The sequence below is a fragment of the Helianthus annuus genome, chromosome 9 (assembly GCF_002127325.2).
Source record: "Helianthus annuus cultivar XRQ/B chromosome 9, HanXRQr2.0-SUNRISE, whole genome shotgun sequence".
NCBI classification, from domain to species: Eukaryota; Viridiplantae; Streptophyta; class Magnoliopsida; order Asterales; family Asteraceae; genus Helianthus; species Helianthus annuus.
This window is the reverse complement of record NC_035441.2, coordinates 36152973-36164183: the sequence shown is the minus strand read 5'-3', so window position 1 is coordinate 36164183 and position 11211 is coordinate 36152973. Positions and strand designations below refer to the sequence as shown.

General features: G+C 39.4%; 1 protein-coding gene across 1 annotated transcript; it reads left to right on the top strand.

The window, feature by feature from the left end:
* The first annotated feature begins 2855 nt into the window (after positions 1-2855).
* LOC110875521 (velvet complex subunit 2-like) lies at positions 2856-3347 on the top strand. Its single transcript, XM_022123716.1, has one exon. The coding sequence runs from the start codon at positions 2856-2858 to the stop codon at positions 3345-3347; it is 492 nt and encodes a 163-aa protein (XP_021979408.1).
* Positions 3348-11211: the final 7864 nt, after the last annotated feature.

Below are 11211 nucleotides of genomic sequence, written 5' to 3'. Positions count from 1 at the left end.
GCTAGGAGACAGTCCTGGAACCTGTGAAGAATGCTTACGAAGAAAAGACAGAGTTAGTGAAAAGATCAAGACTGAAGACTACGGATCTGAAGACTGATAAAGACTACGTCAACATCCAAGGGGGAGTCTGTTGATGCATAGGATGTCTGTTGACTACGTCTACAAAAAGTCTAGGTCAAGATTAGTCAACAGGGGGTCAAATTGTCAAAATTATGTAAAATAGAAGTAGGTTCGCTTTTAGGTCATATTGTATGAAGGTCCGCTCATAGGTCTTGTAGGGGTCCGCTTTTGTGTCAAAATGTTACAGGTCCGCTTATATGACATGTCATATAAGCGAACCATAATGTCTATATATAGGGATGTCAGTCTGAGCGGATCTCATGCGCGTATATGTGCTTTGGAGCCGAAACTCTGTCAAAATTTACTCAGGAAGCCAATAAAAGCAGTGGAATTAATAGGACAAGTTGTTGTTACCTTGCATATTCTGTTTCCGCCTTTATATGTGAGGATGAGCTACCTTGACTGACGTTTTAGGGTCAAACAACGGTCCATCATGTTACAAAGTTTGTTTCCATTTCCGCTGCATTTTATCTCATTCTATTTTCATCCATTTACTCATAATTATCAAACAAACACAATCATGACAGCCTCAGATCCTAACAGAAACTACCAAAGCATGATCATACACAACATGTCCTATATGTAATCAGTCCGTATTATAAGTCAACACCCAATGGTTCTGTACAAGAGATGGCATGCAAGTGAAAGCAAACACCATTTAAGCCCTTTCTTCAAAATATTATATTTGAACACACTAACACATATGTATACAGGTATCGAATCATCGTTACACTATCTGACAACACCGAAAGAATCAAGGCAGTAATTTTCGACCACGCTGGCAGGCAACTATTAGGAATGACATGTGAAGAATTAGCCGAAAAAGAAGCCCCCATAAATACCCTGTACTCACTCATGGCCAAAGAAGCATTGATAAGCATTCAATTGCAACATGACAAGAGGATGCGCACACTAAAATGCATTGTTAACAAAGCTTCATATCCAGCTGTAGAAAACATTGAGCCAACCTCCTCCAGTGTCGCTGATGCAACAAAGAACTCCAACCACGCCAGGTGAAAAAGGAAGCACTGCAACTAGAGTGAAACTCAACTAGGATTCAATGGTAAGCCAAGCCAGCCAAAATATTTACACATACACACACCACGTATACTCACATTAAACAAACTTTCGCTTGCAGACTCAGATCCAACATTAAAAAGGCCTGGGAAACGCAGCCTCACCAACTAACACCCAGTTAATAGTAGTTTGATCTTTTGTCCACCAATAAAAAGAACCACTGGTGGGATAGCAGTCAACAGCTAACTCCTTTTGTATAGATGATGGCATGATGTAGTCTAGCTACTAATACAACAAGAAACCTAGGCGGAACAGCAGTTGGGGGCAACACGTGGTTAGCTAATTCGTTTTGCACTAAATATGTCGACTGCTTACAAACAACGTAATACACCAACCTTGTAAAACATGAAACTGGTGGTTGTATGTTGATGACACTTAACATGTATACATGGCCATGCCATTTTTTGTTGGTTGCATCCACTAGGAGTAGCATGATAAGTAAATGCAACTTAGTTATTAACATCATGGACTAGCACCAAATTGATTACAGTATTTCGTAGGATGTCCTAGGTAATACCCTTTATTTCCTAACGATCACCCCTATTATGATTTATTTTGTTATGGTGACCTTTGTCGATCGGCGTAACTAACTGAATCTAACATCTAAAGTTGCGCAACGCGCACTCGAAAACCCCTAGTCAATATTGAATATTGTTATAAAGCTATATCGATAACAATGCTTTGACTTTTTAAATAAAAGATGGCCCATTCTATACACACCCCCCCTCCTTCCTGATTACACCCCCCCTTGTGAGAGGAAAACTGTCGGTCCCACGCAGGCCCCACCTGTAAGTATGTGAGAGGAAGGGGGTGAAAAAAGTAAATAGGGAGGGTGTAGAAAGTAGCACCCAAAAAGATTTATATTGTCATAGTATCGACTATACTTTTTGTAACCTGTCCTGCTTTAGTTTTATTTAACAAATGTTTTTGTTTATTTTGCATATTTAGTCTTATAAAAATAGAAAATTATGATAACAATCTAAACTGATGCATTGATAAATAAAACACCGAAATTGTTGTACTTTATTTTTAACTAGAATACTGAAATATAATTTTATCTTAAAATAGTTCTAAAAAGAAACGAAGCTACAATTCATTTATTTTGTGATTTTCACCACTTCAGAGATGTATGTTTGCATACAAACAAAAAGGTGGTAAGTGGAAATCAGTAAAGAATTTTATAGAAACCATCGTGTTGTTATTGTTTTGATTTCTTTTCGTACGTTTTTCCGTTGAAATTATTTAAATCTTATATTTATATAAAATCTCATTGATTTTAATCTTCAGTTTCGATTGAAAAATATTTGTTTTATGATATACAATAGCTTCTTTTCAGTATGGTTAATATCCAATTAGGAAGATTAACCAATCACCCAAAAATCAATACCATAGATAATACAACATTAATAAATATAAATAATCTCTTAGAATATAAAATAAAACTTATAAGAATGTGTGAGTGATCATACTTCGATGAAACAACTACATATCACTTGTGGAACGATAAATCATGGAAGGGGATTAGCATTTTGGTGAGAGTAATTTTGTGCTGATAATGTGTTGTGAAACTAGCCTAATAGCTCAATTACAAGAGAAGAGCAATAGAAAGCAAAACTATAAGGTAGCGTTTGATATGCACAAATGAGGGGTGAAATGGAATGGACCATTACAAGGGAATGAAAAAAGTGTGTTTGGTTGGTCGATGGAATGGCATCGCCCATTCCAAATACATTCCATTCCCTCAAAATCATTTCATCCGCCCCCTGTTTTTTTCCATTCCATTCCCTCTTCATCCTTCATTAAATACACCACAATCCACCATCGTTGCCACCACCCACCATCACCACTGCCATCCAACAACGCCGTTTGCCGTCGTCACCCACCTCCGCCGCCACCCACCGCTGCCAGCTCCGACCACCACCTCCCACCGCCGCCACTCGCGACCCGCCGATAACACCACCACTGCCACCGCAACCATCGCCATCACCACATTCGCCACCACCGCCACCGCCCCCACCCGCCACTGCCGTTGCCGCCACCCACCTCCGTCCCCACCACCGCCACCTGTTGTCACCACTGAAACCTCCGATCACCGCCGCCACCCACCTCCGCCATCGCCGTCGCTGCCTGTCGCAACCCCCGTCCCCTAATTACCCGTGAACGAGCGGCCACGACCGGTTTCAGTGGTATCGGTGTTTATCAGTTTGGCAGCGGAATTTACATCAGGACCGTAGTTAGGAAACATTTTATCAGAGTACAATACCACGCTTTTATAATATTAAACACATGGGAAAATCCCAAGTTTCAAGTACACACATTTTATAGGGATAAACCCTATTTTATTTAGATAAAAACATCTCTTTATTTAGGTAACTTTTATAGCCACTTTTCCAAGCCTTCAGTGCTATCCAGCTGGCGTCTATTTGGCTTTCACATTTTGTTACCTGAAACGCGTTTAAAAATATTTTGTCAGTGGGAAATACTGGTGAGTGAATCCCAGTTTAATCAAGACAAGTAAAACCGTTTTACAGTATTGAGGGTGGTCGCGCAATTACATTTGTTTCCATCTACTTTAATTACCACCCACAGTACTGTCAACCCGATTTGTGGTCATGTTACTACTCACAAAGTTGTAACAAATTTTGTATACAAAACCCCAACATACCGACGATAATTGTAAAATACAAATACTCAATCACTGTTTAATATAGTATAAATTATTTGAGGTTTTGTGAAAATAGTCTGCAAAAAGGAAGATTACTCACCAATAGGTTTACACAAAAATAGGATTACTCACAAAAAGGTTTACACAAAAATAGGATTACTCACATTGTTGTCTTAAGGTTTTTCTTAAGGATTTCCGGGTAATTATCTATTAATTACACCAATGCACACGCGTTAGTATAATAACCCAATATTTACATTAATGATACCCTCCCCGAGACGGCATTCCAACGACTACGTCGGGCAGAACCACGACAGCCGTTACGGAACCCTAGATCAATCGGGCAGCGTATCTAATACGTAACTGGGGGTTATGATACTTGCAACGAGGCAGAACTTCGTTACTTAGGGGGGTATAATGCCCGAGTATTATAATTACTATGTAGAAATTTGAGAGAGAAAGGGAATGTGAACGACGAAAAATGAATGCCAACTGCCCCTATTTATAGTTCTGATCGACCAGCGGGTCGCAGCCCGCGACAGCCACGGCTGTCTTTCTCGCGGCCCGCAAGCTAGGTTTGTAGGGCCTGGGTTTGATCAGTCATCCGGTATAGCTGCGACACGCACATGATACATGGCACGATCTGGTGCAGCCTGGTGTCTAGGTGCTCGCGCCCCGCGACGTAGCCAAGGGTGGCTCTCGCACCCGGCCAGAGACCATTAAAAATTGTTTTTAATTAATTTGAATAAAAATAAAGGTATTTTGGGTCGTTTCTCGTATACGGGGTGTATTTTAGGGCGTACAGGAACCTTATAACTATTTTAGGGTTGTCGGAAATATTTTAGGAGGGTTGTTATATCCTCCCCACCTTGTTTTAGAACTCGTCCTCGAGGTCTACTGGAACAAGTGTGGATATTTCCTTTGCATCTCTGATTCCAGCTCCCAAGTGTATTCTGATCGACCAGCGGGTCGCGGCCCGCGACAGCCACGGTTGTCTTTCTCGCGGCCCGCGAGCTAGGTTTGTAGGGCCTAGGTTTGAGCAGTCATCCGGTATAGCTGTGACACGCACATGACACATGGCACAATCTGGTGCAGCCTGGTGTCTAGGTGCTCGCGCCCCGCGACGTAGCCAAGGGTGGCTCTCGCGCCCGGCCAGAGACCATTAAAAATTGTTTTTAATTAATTTGAATAAAAATAAAGGTATTTTGGGTCGTTTCTCGAATACGGGGTGTATTTTAGGGCGTACAGGAACCTTATAACTATTTTAGGGGTGTCGGAAATATTTTAGGAGGGTTGTTATATCCTCCCCACCTTGTTTTAGAACTCGTCCTCGAGGTCTACTGGAACAGGTGTGGATATTTCCTTTGCATCTCTGATTCAAGCTCCCAAGTGTATTCTGGTACTCTCTTAGAATCGCATTTTACTTTGACTAGAACCAATCTTTTGTGTTTGAGATTCTTGACTTTCCTGTCTTCAATTTGTAGAGGTCTTTCTACAAACTTTAATTGCTCATTTGCCTCTATATCCTTAAGAGGCACGACTAGTGATTCATCAGCTAAGCACTTTTTGAGATTGCATACATGAAATACATCATCTATTCCTGCCATTTCCTCTGGCAGTTGTAGCTGATAAGCTACAAGTCCTATTCTTCTAATAATCTCAAAAGGTCCAACATACCTGGGGCTTAGCTTTCATTTTTTGATGAATCTTACCACTCCTTTCCAAGGAGAGACTTTCAATAACACCTTATCTCCTACCCGAAATTCCAGTGGCTTTCTTCTGTTATCAGCGTAGCGCTTTTGTCGATCACGTGCTGCTTTTAGTCTTTCCTTGACTTGAATAATCTTGTCGGTTGTTTCTTGTACTATTTCTGGTCCAGATGGTTGCTTTTCTCCAATTTCTGCCCAACAGACTAGAGTTCGGCACTTTCGTCCATAAAGTGCTTCGAATGGTTCAGCATTAATACTGGTATGATAGCTGTTATTATAAGAAAATTCTATTCATGGTAAATGATCGTCCCAATTACCTCTGAAATCAATTACATAAGCTCTAAGCATATCCTCCATTGTCTGAATTGTCCTTTCGCTTTGTCCGTCCGTTTGAGGATGATAAGCGGTGCTTAGATTCAACTTGGTTCCCATTGCTTTTTGGAAACTTGTCCAAAAATGAGAGGTAAAACGGCTATCTCTATCATAAATAATTGATAAAAGAATTCCATGTAATGAAACTATTTCATTTGTATACAACTTAGCTAACTGTTCCATACTGAAAGTTTCCTTCATTGGTAGAAAATGAGCTGACTTAGTTAGCCTGTCTACAATCACCCAGATTGTATCATTACGTTTTCTTGTCTTGGGTAATTTGGTAACAAAATCCATTGTTATCAATTCCACTTCCACACCGAGATTTCTAATTGCTGTAATAAACCTGAGGGTTTCTGATATTCAGCTTTAACTTGTGAACAAGTTAGGCACTTAGAAACATAAACTGCTATATCCTTTTTCATTCCTATCCACCAGAAATTCTTTCTTAAGTCCTGATACATTTTATCACTTCCAAGATGCATCGTATACTTAGACTTATGGGCTTCCTCTAATATACGATGGCGTAGGTTTCTAATTTAGGTATCCATATCCTTTTCTTATGGAATCTCCAAATTCCATCTGTTCCTTGTTCTAATTCCTTAATCATTCCTTTCAATTTCTCAGTACATCCTTGATTACTGATTCTTATGCCTTTCTAATCTGTTCATTTAAATCTATTTGTAGATTTAAATTAAGAGAACGTACTCTTTTTGGCTTTTCATGATACTTTCGACTTAAAGCATCAGCTACTACATTTGCCTTTCCTGCATGATACTGGATATTACAATCATAATCACTAAGTATCTCCATCCAGCATCTTTGTCTCATATTCAGCTCTTTTTGTCCGAAAACATACCTTAAACTCTTATGATCCGTGAAAATGGTGAACTTACTACCGTAAAGGTAATGTCTCCAAATCTTAAGGGCAAATATTATGGCTCCTAATTCCAAATCATGGGTGGAATAATTCTCTTCATGATTCTTAAATTGTCTAGAGGCGTAAGCTATAACCTTTTGGCGTTGCATTAACACACATCCATAACCTAACTTAGAAGCGTCACAATAGACTACAAAGTCTTCAATTCCTTCTGGTAACGCTAGTATGGGTGCATTGGTTAATCTTTGCTTAAGGATTCTAAAAGCTTCTTCTTGTTTTGGTCCCCATTCAAACTTAACAGATTTATAGGTTAGCTTAGTTAAGGGAATGGCTATTCTAGAAAAGTCTCGAATAAATCTTCTATACTAACCGGCCAATCCTAAGAAACTTCTAACCTCAGTTGGTGATTCAGGGGTTTTCCATTTGGTAATCACCTCGATTTTGGTGGGATCCACATGAATTCCTTCATGATTGACTAAATGTCCAAGAAACTGTACCTGTTCTAACCAAAACTCGCACTTCGAAAACTTGGCATAAAGCTTTTCTTTTCTCAATAAACTTAGAAGTGCATGCAGATGCATTGCATGTTCCTCTTTACTCTTAGAGTAAATATGAATATCATCTATAAAGACAATTATGAAGTTATCCAAATATGGCTTACATATTCGGTTCATCATATCCATATATGCGGCTGGGGCATAGGTTAAACCAAATGGCATGACAGTAAATTCATAATGGCCATACCTTGTTCTAAAAGTGGTCTTAGGAATATCCTCTTCCTGTACCTTTAATTGATGATATCCTGAGCGTAAATCGATCTTAGAGAAAAATCGAGCTCCTTGCAATTGATCGAACAAATCATCGATTCTTGGTAATGGATACCGATTCTTAATCGTGACTTTATTCAATTCATGGTAGTCAATGCACATACGCATCGATCCGTCTTTCTTCTTGACGAATAAGATCGACGCTCCCCTTGGCGATGAACTTGGCTGTATGAATCCTTTTTCCAACAATTCGTCTAACTGTTTCTTCAGTTCCTGCATTTCTACGGGTGCCAAACGGTAAGGGGCTTTGGCGATTGGTGCTGTTCCTGGTAATAGGTGGATTCTGAATTCAACTTCCCTGTCTGGCGGTAGTCCTGGTAATTCTTCTGGAAACACATCAGAAAACTGATATACTACTAGAATGTCTTTCAGTTCTTTTCTTTTAGTGTTAATGATTATGGAAATCAAATACACTAATGATCATTTTCTTACTTAACTGGATGTTTTCATCACAGAGATGAATTTTGTGGATCTAGATGGCTTATCTCCTTAATTGTGATCATTTCACCCTTTGGTGAATTTACTTGGATTGACTTTTGATCACATAAAATATTGGCTTTATTGGCTATTAACCAATCCATTCGTAATACAACATCAAATCCGGATAGATTCATTGGATAAAGGTTTGCAATAAACTTTTGATTTAAAAATTATATTCTTGCTTCCTGCAAGATTTCAGAAATCTTAATGGTTTCCCCATTTGCTGTCTCTACTAGACATTCTTGTGGGAGTTTAGTTAATGATTGATTAAGAAGTTTGCAAAATGTAGTATTAATAAAACTTTGGTTCGCACCAGAGTCAAATAATACTTTAGCAAAAACATCATTAACTAAAAACGTACTGGCTATCACGTCCAGAATCATCTTAGCTTCTTCCGCGGTCAGGACAAATGCTCTAGCATTTTTAGTATTCTTGTTGTTCATGGTTGGAGGTAGTTTCGGACAGTTCGGCTTGATGTGACCCTTTTCTCCACAGTAGAAGCACATTCCATTATTAGGTTTCTTCCTACAATCTTCTTCCTTGTGTCCCGGTATCTTGCAGAAATTGTAGTAAGTGGAGCATCTTCCTGAATGCTTCTTCTTACAAGCCTTACAGTAAGGTGCAGAGGTAGAACCTATATTTTTCCCACGATTGGAATTTCCATAACGAAATTCTTGGGTAAGCCTTTGAGCTAGGTTTCTCCTCTGGTCCTCTTCTCGTGTACGAACTAATTCGTTAGTTAAGCTGTTTGCTAGTTCTACAGCTTCTTCTATAGTTTGAGGTCTAGCCGCTTTAACTACATGCCTAATTTCACTGATTAATCCCCATATGTAGCTGGAGATTAATACTGGTTCAGGTGATGCAAGGGTTGGCACTATTCTAGCATATTCAAAGAATAATGTAGTGTAACCCTTACTATCTACTCCAGTCATTCTAAGGTTTAAGAACTTATTTACTATCTGTTCTTTTTCATTAGGAGGGCAGAATTTCCTTTCCACCATGTTCTTAAATTTCTCCCATTCCATATTGTAAACCCTGTCACTTCCCCTAGACTGGAGGATAGTGTTCCACCATTCTAAAGCTGAGTTCTTAAACAGATTGGAGGCAAACATTATCTTATCCTCTTCTGCACACTTGCTTATTTTCAAGACTGCCTCAGTCTTTTCTATCCAGCGTAGAGCTGCAACGGCCCCTTCATTGCCTGAGAATTCCATTGGTTTATAAGACCAAAATTCTTTATAAGAACAACCATTAGACATGGTTCTTCTTCTTTTGGGAATGGGCACTTGAAGTATGGGTCCATTGTTTACGCTATATTCAGGTTCAGTAGGTCGTTTACTGCCATGATTACTTTTATTATTATCCGCTTCCTTAACCGTTTTGATAATATATGGCATTGCGTCTATAATCCCTTGTGCTACTATGTGTTGGTTGGCACTGTTATCCACTTGGTTTCCATTATTATTGTTATTCTGGTTATCATTATTCTAGTTTTCCTGGTTCACTTCGTTGTCCGTCTGGATTTTAAACATTTACCACGTATTAATATAACAAGATAATAATTAATGCAACGATCACACAACACGCATATTGATCAAAATCATCGAACATTGCGACTTTACTCTATTTTATATTATGCATCCATATATATTACAATACAACTAAAAATTGGAATTACAATACTATTAGGCATCCGTAGCGATTGTCTAGATTTTTTTTCAAACATACACACATATTATATATTATTATTTTATTATTATTATTATTATTATTATTATTACTATTACTGGTACGGGTTCATCCAGAACTCCATATTACGCTCGTCATACTTCCAGACGAGTCGTTCTCCTATTTGCCTCATCCTTTCACTACCTTCTAAAGTCTCCTCACCAAAGGTTCGGAGTTCTTGAACATTCTCTGCGCTCATGGGTAGCGCAGGGGTTGGTACTGGGTTTGGAAACTGGGGCATGGGTTCTTGGTAAGGGTAAGGGTTCTCTAGAATTTCCCTAATATATTGGTCGTTATCATAGTAGGGATCTAGAGGGTCCAAGTCTAGGTAGGCAGCTAGGTTTGGCATGGGTTCTTCTTCTGGTATTGGGTAACGTTGCTGGTAATCCCTATGGTCGTCAAACCACGGGTCGTAGTCTGGGTCTAAGGGATTGGGTGTTGGTACTCTAGGTATCTCAGCTGGATCAAAGGCTCGTGCTGGGAATTGGTTTTCTAGGTTGGCTTCAATTTCCATTGGTTGTGTGGGAAACAGTGGTAAGGGCTGGGGTGCTATGAGTTGCTCTAAATTAGGCTCTGCAGCTGTAGTTGCTAAGATATGGAAATTTGCTAGACTCCTACTGAGCATATCCTGAGTGTGAGCATCTGTTTCACTCTTAGCGGCTGCTAAAGCTCGCTATTGTTGCAACTTTTTCATTCTTTTTCTACGTTTATGCGCTCCTTTGCTGAAGCATCCTTTCTTCTTAGGAGGGAATGGCTCTTCAGACTGAGCCTTAAACACGAATATCCCATCTTCGTCGTCAACTAAATACCCTGAGAGGGTAGGCTATGAAGAGGTGCCTTCGTCCATAGGTGAGCTGGACAACTGACGGTAACCGTCTGAAGATCCTTGGTCGCTCATACTTAAACTAACAAATAGTCAAATAACACACAACAATAATATACGAATATGCACGTAACCTCGTAGATTATTTCCTAACAAAATGAATAATATTTTGGTATCAGCAGAACACTTCTGTGGCTGAATCAGTGGCTTAGCTCTGATACCACCTTCAGTCGCAACCCTCGTCCCCTAATTACCTGGGAACGGGTGGCCGCGGACGGTTACAGTGGTATCGGTGTTTATCAGTTTGGCAGCGGAATTTACATCAGGGCCGTAGTTAGGAAATATTTTATTAGAGTACAATACCACGCTTTTATAATATTAAACACATGGGAAAATCCCAAGTTTCAAGTACACACATTTTATAGGGATAAACCCTCTTTTATTTAAATAAAAACATCTCTTTATTAGGTAACTTTTATAGCCACTTTTCCAAGCATTCAGTGCTATCCACCTGGCGTCTATTTGGCTTT